The sequence below is a fragment of the Perognathus longimembris genome, chromosome 17, assembly GCF_023159225.1.
Source record: "Perognathus longimembris pacificus isolate PPM17 chromosome 17, ASM2315922v1, whole genome shotgun sequence".
Taxonomy (NCBI): domain Eukaryota; kingdom Metazoa; phylum Chordata; class Mammalia; order Rodentia; family Heteromyidae; genus Perognathus; species Perognathus longimembris.
In genome coordinates, this window is record NC_063177.1 from 42,411,939 (window position 1) to 42,429,887 (window position 17,949).

General features: G+C 41.1%; 1 protein-coding gene across 1 annotated transcript in view; it reads right to left on the minus strand.

Annotated features, from left to right (window-relative positions):
* Nsf (N-ethylmaleimide sensitive factor, vesicle fusing ATPase) overlaps positions 1-17,949 on the minus strand; it is a 133,480-nt gene that overhangs the window by 11,781 nt on the left and 103,750 nt on the right. Inside the window, exon 17 of the mRNA XM_048367274.1 lies at positions 14,757-14,836. Coding sequence (XP_048223231.1) covers positions 14,757-14,836 — 80 coding nt within the window. The remainder of the gene's footprint in view (positions 1-14,756; positions 14,837-17,949) is intronic.

Here is a 17,949-nt window from a genome sequence, read left to right on the forward strand (position 1 = left end):
TGGTAAAGAGGAGGTGCTGGCATGGCCCCTGACCAGCAGGACAGGTCTCTCCAGCTACTAAATCCCATGTGGGTGGTAGAAGCAGCTGAGCCAGAGCACTAAGGGGTGAGAATGAAGTCTCTCTGGAGATATGAGAGGGCAGCCAATGAAAGAGACGTAGAATGCTAAGTTAAGGAAAGAGATTTAATATAAAAAGCAACAGGAAACCAAAGAAGGTTCCTAAGGAGGAAAAACCGTGATGGAGAGAAAGAGGATCCGGGCAGCTGCCTGCAGGATGCCCTTTCTTGTGGCCCGGGAGAAAGTGGTCACGCTGATGCCATCCCAGGTCTGAGAGTGAGCCTCCCCAGGAAGGACGCGCTTGCTAACCACTGGCTTGGTAGATCAGTACACACCACCCCCTGGGCAGGAGACAGCCGCAGAAAGCAGAGGAGGAGGCAAGTCCCCTGAGGGACAGGGGGCTTGGTGCAGTAGAAAAAGCACATGCTCCATCACTCACAGCTGTGTGTTTTGGGATAGATTATTTCACTTCTTAGCTCTTGTTTCTCTTCAACCATAAAAAATGGATTGAAAATCCTAGCTCCTTGTGAGACAGATCATGAGATAGAGTGTGCTGGGGTGGGGCTTTCTGCCATCTCTTTTGGAACAGGTGAGAGTCTGAAGGCATGAGCTTGAGAGGATCCTGCCAAGTTGTCCCCACCTGGGATTTAGGATTCATACTATTAGGTCTGGGGTGATTCTCCTCCTAGCAAGGCAGGGCACTGGCAGCAGTGACACCAATAATGTCATTTCTCCACAAATCTCTACCTCCCAAGACCTGCCCAGATTCCCAACCTCCACTTAAAACTGCAGGTTCCCCACAATTCCTCTAACACAATTCCTTTCCCTTTATCCTGCTTTCTTTCCACAGTAAGAATCACCTTTCAGCATTCTATCTGAAAGCATAGGTATCGGCCATCCCAGAAGACCATGAGGAGATAATCATAGGCAGGAGAAGGTTCATTAGGAGGTTTATTAGTGGGGCCATAGTTCCCACAGGAGAGGGAGCTACATGGCATCTGCACCTTATCCAGGTGGCAGCTTCTCTCTCAGGGGGTAAAGGGGAAGTAGTCAGGTAGTGAGTAGGAGTGGCTCATTAGGTATGGGTAGATCTGGGGGCTAGTGGGAGGAGCTGAGGACCTGAGGCTAGGGAAATGCTAACATTATCCACTGGAGTGATTACCTCTATTTACCTATTACTGTATTTCTAGCAGGTTCTCCTTTGTAAGGCCAGGACTTAGGTCTGTTTGGTTTTACTCCTGTGTCCAGGGCTAACATAGTGCTTTGTGCAGAATGGAAGGTTAATAAATATGTGTTGAGTGAATAACTGATGATCTCACTTTAGGCTTTAAGGATAGACTAGACCATTCCTTTATTATTTTATATTCCCTCTCCAGTCCTAGAAAAATGCACATAATAAATGCTCAATTGGAAAATACCTTCCATTTCAGAGACCCTAAGCCCCCATTAAGTATTGAATGATACCCATGGCATTAAATTTAAAAGAAAATATTATAGTCAGGTGCTGGTGGCTCCTGCCTATAATCCTAGCTACTCTGGAGGCTGAGATCTGAGGGTTGCAGTTCAAAGCCAGCCTGGGCAGGAAAGTCCATAAGACTCTTCAATTAACCACCAGAAAACCAGAAGTGGTGCTATGGCTCACAGTGGTAGAGCCTTGAGCAAAAATGCTCAGGGACAGAGCCCAGGCCCCAAGTTCAAGCCCCACGACCAACAAAATATAAAAGAAATGTTAAAAAAAAATAAAGAAATTGTATGGCTGGGTGAAGTGGTGCATCCTGTAATCCCACCACTCAGGAGACTGAGGCAGAAGAGCCTCCAGTTTGAGACCTGTTAGCATTTCCCCTGTCTTAGGTCCTCAGCTCCTCCCATTAGCCCCCAGATCCACTCATACCTAAACTCCCTGCCCTCGAATAATGGGCCACTCCCACTCACCATTAAGACCTACCTACTTCCCTTTAGCCCCAGAGAAGCTGCCATCTGGATAAGGTGCAGACACCATGTTGCTCCCTCTCCCGTGGGAGATACGGCCCCACTAATAAACCTCCTTATGAACCTTCTTCTGTTCTTGACTATCTCCACATGGTCCCCTGGGATGGCTGGGACATATCCTTTCATTGGTGCCAAAACCCGGGATAGGTTCCCCAGTGGATTTGCTCCCCCATTTCTGGGGGGTCCAAGCTGCCCCCGGGACCTAGTCTGCTGTCCTAAGCCCACCCGGAGGACCACCTAGGTCTCCGCATGGTCCCCTGGGATGGCTGGGACTTATCCTTTCAAGACCAGCCTGAGTTACATAATGAGACTCTTTTTCTCCTCTTCTCCTTCCCTGGCAAAATATACTCTAGGATGAATAGCACACATGCTTCTTTTCCAATATAAGTTGAAGCCAAAAGCTGTTATATCTCTTTAGTTGATCAATTAATTAGCTACTGATTGTATAATATAGGCTTCTCCAGCACAGGAAAGATAAGATTCATAAGACGCCATTAAATCAAGTTAGGGAGATAAGTATCTCAAAGAGCCTCCCTCAACTCCTGCTTCCCTAAACCAAGGAAAAAGATGACTACCATCATAAACGTCCTGGAGCTGGGCTTCTCTGTCTGCATTGCGAATTTCTCTTTAGCTGCTGCTTCTCCTCCTCTCTCCTCCTCATTTCCCCCCACCTTTCCTTTCAGTTAAATGTTTAAATTGAATACCAAAGGAAGGATGTTTCAAATAAATCATGCTATAACTAGGCAGACAACTACACTTAAACTCCCTGTTAGATTTTTACCCTGAAGCAAATTCTTAGTCTAGCTCAGCAAGCAGCCAGCCTCCTAGTGCTGTGAGCTGGGCAAAAGACAAACAGGAGTTGAGTTCATGATAAAGACAAGACACAAATGAGAACCTTAGCTCCAAGTGTTTTGAAGTAAGCAAAAGCAGACAATTTTGTGACAGAAAGAATATTTGGTACCAACTTATGAAAAACACACGGAATTATTTGATCTTTACACTTTGTAGTAGCTCTTAAGGATTCTCTCCTTTCTCTCCTCTCTGTCCTGTCTGGGTTTGTGGCTGTGGAATCCGGGGTACAAAGAGGGAGTTGAAGCTGGAGTTCAGGCTCACTGATATTTTCACTAGTCTTTGCTATCCATGTTTTCATCTGTGAAATTTCATTTATTTTTGTGATGCTAGGAGACTGAACCTAAGGCCTCACACATGCTAGGCAAGTGTTCTAATGAGTGTAATTTTAAATTCATATCCACAATGGTTGATCTCCTAATTATGAGTTCTGGAGACATATCATCTGTGGTGATCTCTGAGCTCTTTGAGAAAGGTTAAAATATTAAGAAAATTGTATTGTGCCATAGTATTTTTTTTTCTAGTCCTGGAGCTTGAACTCATTGTTCCTGAGCTTCTTGCTTCTTTTGTTCAAGGCTAGCACTCTATCACTTGAGCCACAGCGCCACTTCTGGCTTTTTCTGTTTATGTGGTACTGAGGAATCTAACCCAGGGCTTCATGCATGCTAGGCAAGCACTATACCGCTAAGCCACCTTTCCAGCTACCCCCTTCCTTTTTTTTTGGTGTGGTCCTGGGGCTTGAACTGGGGGACTGGGCTCTGTCCCTGAGCATTTTTGCTTATTAAGGCACTTTAACACTTGAGCCACATCTCTGTTTCTTTCTCTCTCTCTCATTAACTGGACAGGATACTCATAGAATTTCTTGCCTAGGCTGGTATTGAGCTGAGATCCTCAGATCTTAGCCATCTGAATACCTAGGATTACAAATGTGAGCTACCAGTGCCAGCTGTGCCCCAGTATTTTTTTTTTTTTTCCCAGTCCAGGGGCTTGGACTTAAGGCCTGAGCACTGTCCCTGGCTTCTTTGTGCTCAAGGCTAGCACTCTGCCACTTGAGCCACAGTGCCACTTCTGGCCATTTTCTGTATATATGGTGCTGGGGAATTGAATCCAGGGCTTCATGTATACGAGGCAAGCACTCTTGCCACTAGGCCATATTCCCAGGCCCAAAAATGTAGACTTTTTTTTTGGGGGGGGGGGCAGTCCTGGGGCTTGGACTCAGGGCCTGAGCACTGTCCCTGGCTTCCTTTTTGCTCAAGGTTAGCACTCTACCACTTGGCCCAGTATTCTTAACTAAGGTGGACACAAACTGATTAGCAAGTGCAAGCACCCAGCCCTACCTCCACAGATTCCCAGCTCACTCAACTTCTAGCTTGATATGCTATGCTCTTATCACTTGTCTCCCTTCTTTCCTTTCTTTTTTGGGGGGAAGGTGGTGGAAGGGGGAGACAGTTCTGGGGCTTGAGTTCTGGGCCTTAGTGCTATCCCTAAGCTCCCCCCCCCCCCCCCTCTCAAGGCTAGTGCTTTATCCCTTGAGTCACAGCTCCAATTCTGGTTTAAAAAAATTTTTTTTAATGAGTAATTTATTTATTTATTTATTTATTTTTGCCAGTCCTGGGCCTTGGACTCAGGGCCTGAGCACTGTCCCTGGCTTCTTTTTGCTCAAGGCTAGCACTCTGTCCCTTGAGCCACAGCACCACTTCTGGCTGTTTTCTATATATGTGGTGCTGGGGAATCGAATCCAGGACTTCATGTACACGAGGCAAGCACTCTTGCCACTAGGCCATATTCCCAGCCCTAATGAGTAATTTACTGGAGACAAAAGAGTCTCACGGACTTTACTGTCACAGCTGGCTTCTAACATGATTCTTAGATCTCAGCCTCCTGAGTAGCTAGGACTATAGGCATGAGTTACGAGTGCCTGGCTTACCTCATTTCTCTTTATTACAATGCTTTCAATAGTTTTCTGCCAGTGTGCAATTATCACATGTTCATGATATTCAAAACTGCCTGTATTCCACACTCGGTCCTCATTTAATGCTACACAACTCACCTTACTCCTTTACACCCTCACCTTTCAAAATACGCATTCAATGTGTCCCCTGATAATGTCTCACTTATGGGGAAGAAGGAACTTGTTAAACAACTTTATCCACCCAAAACACAGACAAGAACCGAGAAATAAGCAAATGCCTCTAACTTCTAGGACCGCGAAAATGGGTAGCTTTACTTAGAGACCTAGTCATTAGGCACAATGTCTGGAGCCCATAATACTTTGAGATACTCACACACACACAAACACAACATTCCCATTTCTTTTACAATAGGAAGGGGAAACATTTTAGGTTGAAAAACCTTAAAATATATATTATAGTAACATATTCATCTTTGTACCAGCAGTTAGAAATGTAAAATATTTTGTACACTGCAGCCAAACCCACTCCAGCGTAAAGCCCCTTCTCCTTAGTTAACATAGATGGAAGAAACAGCATCTGGGTGAAGAGGAAATTGTTACAGGCAGGCAGACTGACCTAATTCATTTGGATTCCGCAAGTAACAGCTGATGGCAATACCATAACAAAGGCACAAGAACGCAATACACAGCACACACTAAGAATTGCCTAAGAACTGCCCTAAGAACTGTCATTCTTTCCCAACAGCCCCTGCTAAGAGCCACTCGTGACACCAACACATGCTTTGCAAACACCAATCCTCATTCATTAACATTAACTAACACCCTGCTTATTATACTTTGCTTCAGACACCAAAGATGTGTGTAGCAATTTTTCCCTCTTAAAAAAAGGCTAAACAGGTTGGGGATATGGCCTAGTGGCAAGAGTGCTTGCCTCCCATACATGAAGCCCTGGGTTCGATTCCCCAGCACCACATATACAGAAAACGGCCAGAAGTGGCGCTGTGGGTCAAGTGGCAGAGTGCTAGCCTTGAGCACAAAGAAGCCAGGGACAGTGCTCAGGCCCTGAGTCCAAGCCCCACGACTGGCAAAAAAAAAAAAAAGGCTAAACACTGGGCATGATGGCACATGCCTGGAATCCCAACACTCAGGAGGCCAAGTTACGAGGACAAGAATTCAAGGCTAGCCTGGGTTATATAGTGAGATCACGTCCCCAAAGCCCTAAATAAGCAAATAAATAAAAAAGCTAAGCCAGGGGCTAGTCACACCTGTAATCTTAGCTACTCAGGAGGTTGAGATCTGAGGATCTCAGTTCAAAGCCAACCTGGCAGGAAAGTCTATGAGATTCTTATCTCCAATTAACAACCAGAAAACTGGAAGTAGCACTGTGGCTCAAAGTGGTAGAGAACTAGCCTTGAGCAAAAAGCCCAGGCCCTGAGTTCAAGCCCGAGAAGTGACAAAAAATTAAAAAAAGGTTATAGTATAACATTTGACATTTACACAGGTTATGCTCAGTTATTAGGAAAAATGAAGGCCCTGATTTCCCATGAATTGCTATTCTTCCCAGCAGTGAAACAGAATATGCCATATGAAGCCTAACACAGGTCTGTAAACCTGGTATATTGATGGCACGTGCTTCTAATGCCAGTGCTTGGGAAGTGGAGGCAGGAGACCAGTGAGTTCAAGGCTGGCTTTGAAGTCTGTAGGGGCTTCCTTCACCATTTCTCCAATGCTGCAGAGGTAGGATGCTGGAGCATGGCTCAATGACCCTGACTACATTTCTCTTTTACTCAGTTTTCAAGATCAGGATCAAGAACTGGTCTTCAGGAAATATTTTCAAGTTAAATGGAACATTTGCCTATGTTGCACTGTAATGGTAACATAATGACAGGTATCATGTTTTCATATCTTTCTCTCACACATGATTGTGACAGGACACCAGTTAGCCTCTGTGTGAATTAGGAAAATTTAAAACAAAAAACAAAATAAAACAAAAAATAACCTAGGGAAGTGGTGCTGTGGCTCAACGTGGTAGATCGCCAGCCTTGAGCCCCAGAGCTCAGGGACAGTGCCCAGGACCTGAGTTCAAGCTTCACAACCAACCAAAACAACAACAAAAAAATAATAACCTAGATGCAGGGGGGAAAAATCACCTGTAATGCTAACATTTATTGCAAGTTCTTCTCTCTCTCTCTCTCTCTCTCTTTCTTTGTTGTTCCTCCTCCTCCTCCCCCTCCCCCTTCCCTTCCTCCTCTTCCTCATTATTATTATTATTATTATTTGCCAGTCCTTGGGCTGGGCGCTGCCCCTGAGCTCCTTTGTGCTCAAGGCTGGCACTCTACCACTTGAGCCACAGCACCACATCAAGCTTTTTCTGAGTAGTTAACTGGGGGATAAGTCTTATGGACTTTCCTGCCTGGGCTGGCAAGATCCTTAGATCTCAGTCTCCTGAGTAGCTAGGATTATAGGCATTGGTCATTGGTGCCCAGATGATGATGATGATGATGATGATGATGATGCAGCAAGTCAGTTTTCTTTGAAACAAATAATAAACTAATAATTGAGTTGTGCTTTTTAGTCTAAAAGAATTCTAATTAATTATGATTCTTTTGTTGTTGGTGGTGGTGGTGGTCGTGAGGCTTGAACATGAGTCTGGGCTCTGTCCCTGAGCTTTTTCACTTAAGGTTAGCACTCTACCACTTTGAGCCACAGTGCCACTTCCAATTTTCTGGTTGTTAATTGGAGATAAGAGTTCTCACAGACTTTTCAGCCCAGGCTGGCTCTGAACTGTGACTCTCAGATCCCAGCCTCCTGAGTAGCTAGGATTACAGGTGTGAATCACTGGCTCCCAGCTAAGTATGATTCTTATTTAATTTTTATAACTGAAACAAACAATTTGTAAATTTTCTCCCATTTCTCAAATGAGACTATTGAAGTTTGGAAGTTAAATGACTGGATTTGAATTCTTTCTGATTCAACTCCTATCCTCTCATTTATACTGACAGTGACAGCTTCATGTATAGTTCAGATCTACCATCTTAAAAAACACTATTCAAGTAGTATCTATAGAGCCAGGCATGGTGGCACATGCCTGTAATCCTCGCATTTGTGATTAAATACATTTTAAAGGCAGAACCACGCAGATGGCAGTCTGGAGACTTCCCTATGAGAAAGCACTCTTTCCACTCCTCAGTATAAGAAGGGCTGTCTCAGTGATGTGGTTACAGACTGAGTTATAATTTAGAGACACCAAATTCCAGTTTCATCTATATCCCAATAGCAGGAATATTGATGACAGTGTCCTGGCCCTGGTTTCCTCTTTGGTTCTTACTCAATGCCTGTAATGTACATACACTATCTAACAAAATCCCTAAGGGATTTTCCAAAAATCAGTTCCTATTTCAGGCTCAGGAAGGTAGAAAAGAAAGTGAAATGTCTTCCAGGCACACTTCCTGTCACACACTCCAGGTGGCTGTAGGGAAAGGGAAGCAGGTAGGGCAGTCCCTAAAGGCTGAGGACAAGTGGTCCTCAGGGATGTCTCAGTGGTCACACCCTTTGGCCTTCCGCACCCTAGTGAGCTCTTCCTTTCATAGCAGGCATCTCCAACATGCAGAACGGTGTGTTTGCTTTAGTAGCTAGAAAGCTTCTAAATCTCACAGAATATGACCTGGGAGGCAGATGTTCATTTGTTTCCCTGGTAATGCACAGGAGGGAAGTGGTACCGAGCATTTTAAGTTAGAACTCAAAACTCATCTCCTTTGGAAACTTTCTACAACAAATACATTCCTTAAATGTTCCATCTTTTCTGTGGACTATCACTGTAGCCCACAAGTTTACCAAGGCCCTTTAGAGGGATAAGTTAGGTAGAAGAAATTGGAGATGAACTGTCACAAAGAAATTAAAGAACTATGCAAGCAATGAAGGCAGAAGGCATCTGAACTAAGCCTAACCTCAGGTTTTCTGACCTCAAGTCTGCTGCAAGGAGTTCTACAGAGAAGGTGCTATCACAGAGGGTGGACCATGATACTGTACGTTTCTGTAACCAACATCTTAAAGTTGACATCACATGAGAGTAATTTCTCTAGGGCAGTGGGTATGGGAGATGCCATTCTGGCTGTGAGAAACTACTTTGTTTCAATACTACTGACCCTTCCCCAATGACTAAGATTTAGATATTCTGAGTTAATTCAAAATGATGTGTATATATGTATAGATATATGTGTGTATAAACACATATAGCTTATAATTCACTTTGATACCATAAATGCCTATTATAGATATACTCATCCAAAAATAAAACAAGACACTTTGTAGTAATGTTTTATAAAAGGATTAATCAAATCATAATATGTAATCTACATTTGTATATTATATAGACATAGACAATTTACATAAAACTTTCTAAGAAAGTACAAACTAAACAAGGTACAGCTAAAGAAACTTCACAAACTGTAGTAGCCATCTAAAATGTCACTGACTTAATAAACGGGAATATTGGGCCACAAAACTGCCAATCACCACTCTTTTCTAAAACAAAAAAGATGAAGTTCAATGCAAGAGTCACCACATCAGTGATTACAATTAATGTGTCTGGCAAAATGACTAAACCTCTTTCCTAAAGTGGTTATATATTTTATTGAGTCATATTGTAGTCATTAGCCAGAGTTAATTTTAAACAGATAGATGGAGAGATACTCATGTTTAGGCCTGCAGGATTTAGTCTTCCATTATCTGCTTATTTCACTAAAGCAACCCAAAGCTTGAAGAGTTGCTTAATATACCAAGACTTCCTAATAACATAGCTCAAGTAAGACTACAAAAATGGCTTATAAGGATTAAAAAGAAGTATTTGTTTACAGACTTGTGATGTTAAAATTCAACCCAAGGAGAAACAAATATTGCTGTCCCATATATGGCTCATTCTGAAATCTGTGGTTTCCTATTGGATCATATGTTCTATCCTCCCAGCTGTAAGTTTTGTCCTTTTCTTCTTTCCTCAATTCCCACTCTGCCTCTCTCCTTTCTCTTCCTCTATCTTTAAATTTTATTTTGAGACAGGACCTCAAAAAAGCCTGTAGCCTAGGCTAGTTTAGAATTCTCCCCGCTCCAGCCTCAGCTTTCCAAGTGCTGGGATTAAAGGCATCCCCATTAAACTTGGCTATTTCTTCCTTATAGTCCTAGGTAATATTCCTAGGCACTGGAACATTGAAAAATTTCTTTTTTTTCAACAACTTTATAACTAAGTTAAAACTCTTTCCTAACTAATAGGCTTGTGATAACATTGCTGTGAATTTGGAGTGATTAGTTTTCGGTTTTCCATTGCTTTGCTGCCATGTGAGTTATATGAAGACTTGGATACTAACTCCCTTAGGTGAGAGGAAGGCAGGGAGTACCTGGGCCTCAGACCCCCTGGCAGTTTTCATGTCCTCATTCACTTACCAAGTATATCATCAGATGCAATGATAGATCAAGATGTACAGAGGTTGTTGGGAAGCAGTGAAAGGTATTAGTTCTCTGTAATTTACAAGGCAATTCTGTTGATTCACGCTTCTAGTTTGGATGCCCAATGTCAAGTGTACCCAGAATTAAATGATCAGGTCAATGTGTCTAGTATTTCCAAGAGTGGACAAGGAAACAGTAATTTTTACAACCTGAGTTCTTTTTCAGATTTCGTTTCTCTCTAAATTATATGTGTGTATACATTTATAAAACACTACATATATTATACGTGTGTGTGTATACATATATATTAGTCATTAGCCAGAGTTAATTTTAAGCAGATAGATGTGGAGGGATCCTCATGTTTAGGCCTGTAGGATTTGGAACATCTACACATACTTTAAGAAAATGGTGGCACAAGAGACCTGGAAGGAAAATAACACGGCCACCGGAGCTGTATGCAGAAGGATTTATTCACCTGGCCTTCCCACCTTGCCATGGCTTCTTCCTTGACATTAAGACCAAGGCTTTCATCCTCTTGATCTGGAAAAGCACATCCCCCTCAACTTCCATAAATCTGCAAAACTTGAAAAGAGCCCCAGTGTCATCAAGTAAAAGAGCCGGCTTTAGGACTCTCACTGGAAGGAGGGGTGTCTTCAAGCCTCTGGCTGCTAAGCCGGACATTTCCTAACACTGGACAAATTGTACCTCCAGCTCAGGGAGGGTGAACTGCAGTGGTCTTTTACCCTCCAAGCCAATTGTTAGCTTTTCACAGGAATCAGCAGGGAAGCACATGTGAAACCTCTGTGTGCCGGTGAGCGCCCCCATGCCTTGTGTGACTCTGCATGTAGATGAAGCAGGCTGGGAGCTTTCTGAGCTGCGGCTGCTGAGTTCTCAGAGAAGCCCTTTTCTCCGGCTTGGCTCCCTGCTGGGACAGCCCTTTTCAATTTTTCTATCCCCCCTCGATCTCTTCTCCTGCACAACACAGGGAAACTTGATTGAAATAAAGACCTAGGGAACATGTTTTATTTTCTCCTGTTCAATCCATTTTAGAAAAGCTTTTAATTGGTTTTAAAAAGATGCTAAACAAAATGTGATGTTTTTCAGTCTTCATGAACTACAGATACCACTTTTTTATACTTTTGAAGGGCTAATAAATCAATCATGAAATTAACTCTCCAGCTAAATTTAAAGCAAATCCACTGAATACCAGGTTCATTAAAAATCTATGCATTTACTTAGAAAAAAATTAAAATTCAAAGAAAATTATCCTAGTAACTGAAATCTGACTAGAATTTTTAGTTCTACACTGAAAATCCAAGAGCAGGGCAATGACAAAGGGAAAAAAGGAGGGCTTGTGAACCAGTTTTAATAAGCCAATTTACAAGAAGGGAGGGGTGGGGGAGGGGCAGAAGGGGAAAGAGAATATCTTGATACATAACAACATAGTGCCCCTGGAGGGATTCTTTTATTTGAGCATGTGCACACATGCTCACACAATTTTTGTGTGTGAAAGCTGGAATTTCAATAAATGCAAAATTGAGGATTCTGTGGCTGATATCATTGCTGCACAGCGTATATGTATAGTTCTTTTTAAAGAAAAATGGCCGTACCTTTGTTTCCTTGCTGATGAAAAAAATCCACAGTTTTCTACCACTCTATGCATTTTATATTCAGATGCATACACTTTTAATATTTAATTGCAAACATCTGAAAAAGCTATGTGGCAGTGGTTTGGTGAAGCGAATGCTTCCATTTTAGAATGACAAATATTCCTGACACAAGTCAGCCTGGAAAACTTGAGATAATACAAACTAATTTTTAAAAGCAAAGTGGTACAGATGAAGAATATTTTAAAAAATTATTTTGTTAAATATGTGCCATTCAGAAACATTCCAAATATTACTTTCTCTTGCCACTGATTTTGCTTACACAGCAGGTTGTTGAGCTGACCAGGTCAGAGTAGCCAAGTTCTGATTAATGGTAGGCTGGTCTTCTCTAAACAGAGAATCCTTGCAATCACTAAGGCAACCAGGCGTATCTGCTGCTGACATATATCTATACCCTTTCTCTTTAGTCTTTAGAGAAATTTATTTCACATCTTTTTTTTTTTTCCTTTTTCTTTTTGTGTTGGTATTGGGGCCTAATTCAAGGCCTGGCAGTCTCATTTGGATTTTCTCTGCTCAAGGTTGGCATTCTACTGCTTGAACCATATCTTCACTCCCAGCTTTTTGCTGGCTAAATAGAAGAGTCTTTCAGACTTTCTTATCCAGGCTGACTCTGAACTGAGACCTGAAGACCTTGGCCTCTTGAGTTGGTAGGATTACAGGCAAGAACCACTGACTCTACATCCTCTTGTTTTTAATTATTTAAATTGCTGTTCCTAAGATTCCTTCCAAGCTGGGCCATGTACCTCAGATGCTCATTCCTCACTTCTCTCTATAGAATTTTCCTTTGATAATTTAAGCAGATTACAGAGCCATCTTTTATAATGTGTATTTACTTAGAAAAAAATTAAAATTCAAAGAAACAGGGTATCGTTCATCTAGCATTCAGTTCATCCATTCAAAGTATACAATTCAATGGTTTTAGGATATTCACAGATAAACTCTGAGCAATACTAAAACACATAAGCCTACCAATGAAAAGATGCTACATCTATAAAGTTACATCAATATATATATATGTATATATATATATATAGGTGAACAAACTATTCATGAAGGATGCATGTACAAATATCTATGCCAGATGCTGTGAGATTTAAAAAACATAAGATAGCAGGGTGCGATTGGCTCATGCCTGTAATTCTAGCTACTAAGAAGGCTAAGACCTGAGGAATCAGGTTGGAAGCCAGCCCAAGCAAACAAATTAGAGGAACTCTCATCTCCATTTAACCAGCAGGAAACAAAAGTGTAGATGTGGCTCAAGTGGTAGATGACCAGGCTTGAGGGGAAAAGTTAAGTGAGAACTCAAGGCTCTGAGTTCAAGCTCCAGTATCAGCATATGCAATAAACACACACATACACACACACACACACACACACACACACACACACACACACACACAGAGTAAAATAAATAACATGTTACAGGTCATTCTTAAATTTTTAAAATTTTAGTATCTGTTTTGGATTATAAATAGCTCTTGGTCAAGAATTGTATCTCTTTTTTTTTTTTTGGCCAGTCCTGGGCCTTGAACTCAGGGCCTGAGCACTGTCCCTGGCTTCTTTTTGCTCAAGGCTAGCACTCTGCCACTTGAGCCACAGAGCCACTTCTGGCCGTTTTCTGTATATGTGGTGCTGGGGAATCGAACCCAGGGCCTCATGTATACAAGGCAAGCACTCTTGCCACTAGGCCATATCCCCAGCCCCAAGAAGTGTATCTCTTTAATCACTGTGTACAGTATTAACCAGGAAAAAGTTCAGAAGTTTAACACAGCAATGAAAATTTATTCTCTCTTAAAAGCACTGAAGTGTCTTTAAGCATAAATTATTTTTAAATAAAAAACAGAATATTATAAGAGATAAATTTAAATGTTTGGAAGTTTCTTCCATTGTAACAATGTTAAATATGATTTTTTTGTTTCTTTTTTATTTAAATTTTATTGTAAAGGTGATGTATAGAGGAGCTACAGTTATGTAAGTCAGGTAATGAGTACATTTTTTATGGTTTGTTTTTTTTGTTGTTGTTGTTTTGTTTTGTTTTTTGCCAATCCTGGGCCTTGGACTCAGGGCCTGAGCACTGTCCCTGGCTTCTTTTTGCTCAAGGCTAGCACTCTGCCACTTGAGCCACAGCGCCACTTATGGCCATTTTCTGTATATGTGGTGCTGGGGAATCAAACCCAGGGCTTCATGTATATGAGGCAAGACTCTTGCCGCTAGGCCATATTCCCAGCCCATGAGTATATTTTTTAAAAAAAACAGTGTTACCCCTCCCTTATTTTCTCCCAATTTTTAAATGTTAACTATGTAAAAACATTTTTATGGGTATGATATGTATATAGATATTGGAAATAAATTATTTTTGTTGCAGCAACTTTAAATATATATGTATATAAACAAATTGATTGATTGCCAGATCAGGGCCTTGAACTCTGGGCCTAGGCTCTGTTCCTATCCTCCTTTTGCTCAAGGCTAGCACTCTACCACTTGAGCCACAGCACCCACTTCTGGCTTTTTCTGTGTATGTGATACTGAGGAATTGAACCCAGGGCTTCATGCATACTAGGTGAGCACTCTACCACTAAGCCATATTCCCAGCCCATATTAAATATTTTCTATATTAATACCATAAGGTCTCTGAGGATGACAAAGGGAAGAAGGTAGAAAGCGCTAAAAATCAGGAAAATAATATATTTTAAGACAGATGACCAGACCAAATGATAATTCAGAATCCCTTCAACAACAGAATTTCATGTTTATCATAACCAGCATATTCTGAGAGCACATCATTATATGTAATTTACTGAAAAAAAACTCTGTGGAATTTTTCTTATCATTATTTTTCTTACCTGAGGAGGTGCCTTTTTCAGTAATACAAGAAGAGCCTGTAAGACCAGATTAGAAAATCGGGGGCCAATAGGGACATAATCTGGAAGAGAAATGTTGTATTTAGAGATTCAATACACACAAGGTACATATTGAAGCATTCAGATTTTCTTGGTATTAAGAGTAAGTATCAGCTGAGTGTGGTGGCCTATAACCCTAGCTACTTGGGAGGAAGACATCATGTAGGTTAAAATTGGAAATCAATCTGAGCAAAAAGGTTAGTGAGGCCCCACCTCAGTCAAATCAATAATGAGGCATGGTGGTTCATACCTGTCATCCCAGCTACACAAGAAACTTAAATAGGAAGCATTCAATCCAGGCCAGTGGGCATAAATACAAGACCCATCCCCAAAATAACTAAAGCAAACAGGATGGCTTAAGTGGTAGTATCCGTGTCAGTCTAGTAAGAATAAGGCCGAGTTCAATCCCCAGCACTGGCAAGAGAAAAAAAAAGGAAACATTATCTCTTATAAGTCAAAGAAAAAAATACCTCCAATGAACTAAATGATTAAATTATTACATAAGAACTCTTAGCTAAATTTTTGGTTAAAGTTTCTAAATATTCATTCTGAGTTCATATAGACGTCTTTTATGTTTTTGGATAGTTTTTCTTTCTAAAAGGAAAAATACCCAGATATACTTGTCAAGTATTTCTAAGAAATTGCTTTAAACTAAGACAATAGTACATTGATAAGAAAATTTGATGCTAGAAAACTGGGCAGAAGGGAAAAGAATACAAGAAATTGTAATGTCATTTTGATGATGGTAGAATCACTAAGACTGATCCTCTGATGCTGAAGAACAGGTAATTAAGAACTAACTCCCAATCTGTTAAAAACTTCAGTACTTCAAGAGTCAGCATAAATGCCACTTCCTTAGTTTTCATGGTATATTGCAGCCCTGTACCTACAATTACCTGCAGGCATTCCTGAAGTCAAAAGGGATCTCTCAGGCTGGGAATGTGGCTTAGTGGTAGAATACTTGCCTAGCATATATGAAGCCCTGGGTTCCATTCCCCAGTACCACATACAAAGAAAAGGCCGAAATGGTGCTGTGGCTCGAGAGGTAAAGTTGTAGCCTTGAGCAAAAGAAGTTCAGGGACAGGGACAGTGCCCAGGCCCTGAGTTCAAGCCCCAGGAGTGGGAAGAAGGGGCGGGGGGGATAAAAAAATGAGATCCTTCTGTTTTCTGAATATCCTGAACACATAGATATTCTACTTTGCTAATGAATTTTATAGTGGATAGCATCTTAATTTTTGGAGATCCAAATAATTGCAGCACAGGAATAAGGGCTCTGTAAATGCTTACAGACTAAATGAATGAAGACAGAAAATGTCTACTCATACACATGAGAATACACTGTGAGGGCACACATTCCTGCCATAGCAGTGTTGCTATGACCACACATCTCAATTGTGTTTAGATAAAGGAATCTACACAGAGCTATAAGTATGTGCCTAAAACCTTTTAAAGAAATAATCCCATAAACTGGGCTGAGACGGATCAAACACAGCACACCAAAACCCAGGTCATTAGGTAAAACTATTAATTTAAGAAGGCTTAATAGATATACCTGTTTTGCTTTCTAACAAACACTGCCAAAACTGAAAAGGAAAAAGAAAAAGCAACAGAGGACCTAACATAATTCTAAATATCATGGGGGAAATGCTGTTAATGAGCCGTTCATTTGAAATTATTACTACACTCTGCTGAACAGCCTAGGGAAGATTAATCGGGTGTTGGGTAGCATTCTCAGATATTCAAGGCATCGGTTGACTTCTGTCTCAATGCCAATCCAGTATTCCAATTATTACAAAGATGTATGCCAAATTGGTTCAATTCACAATGAGTAAAATATAAAAGTAAGATGAATTTTATTATTTACTATATTCTGAATGGAATGCAGTGACTTGACTTAGTCATCTTTGCATCTTGTTGGGCTATACTTCATAGGAGAGATTTAACAAATATTTTAGAAATTACTGGAGAACATTTCTAACTTTCAGAATGTTTCCAACATTTAATATCACATTTTGTCACAATTACTCTCTGGGTTAAGCAAAGAAGCAATTATAAATTATAGTCTGTGTTATAAGAGCGAAAATTGAGTTATAGAGAGCTTACTACTTCTGTCTCCAAGTGTTTTACTAAATCTAACCCTCAAATCTTCATTAGTTCTGTTGAGGTTCACAAATGGACTTGTGAGCTATAGGCATATCAGACATACTGAAAAGCAAATGTATTCAGAATTAAGAAGTATTAATCCTTTAGTATGGCTAGGAGACTCTGTGGCAGATAATGAGAGCTCTTACAAGAAAGTATTATTATAGTGGAATTATGGTCTCAAAGCATCTAACTACAAATATTATTGTTGGTATCAGATGTAAGATATGATATAATATTTCCATGAAAGACCAAAGAGTTCTATTGCCCTTATAAAACTCCCACTATTTCTTTACCCTGCAGTGCTTGGGATTGAACCCAGGGCCTTGTACGTGCTAGGTAAATGTTCTACTGAGCTACACTCTGAGCCTCTCTTGTAATTTTTGTTGCTATTGTTGGTCATGGGGCTTGAACTCAGGGTGTGGGCACTGTCCCTGAGCTTTTTCATTCAAAGCTAGCACTCTACCACTTTGAGCCACAGCCCCACTTCCAGTTTTCTGGTGGTTAATTGGAGATAAGAGTCTCAGACTTTCCTGTCTGGATTGGCTTCAAATTGTGACCCTCAGAGTTCCTCCTGAGTAGCTAGGATTACAGGTGTAAGCCACCACTGTTGACTGGCTCTTGTAATTTTTTTTTTTTTGCCGGTCCTGGGGCTCACACTCTGGGCCTGAGCACTGTACTGAGCTCTTTTTTTTTGCCGGTCCTGGGGCTTGAACTCAGTGCCTGGGCTCTGTCCCTAAGCCTCTTTGTGCTCAAGGCTAGCGCTCTACCATTTGAGCCACAGCACCATTTCTGGCTCTTTCTTTTTATGTGGTACTGAGGAATCAAACCCAGGGCTTAATGAAGGCACTCTACCAATAAGCCACATTCCCAGGCCCCTGAGTTCCTTTTTGCTTAAGGCTAGCACTCTACCCTTTGAGCCACAGCGTTACTTTTGGCTTTTTCTATGATTAATTAGAAATAAAAGTCTCATGAGCTTTCTTGCCTTAACTGA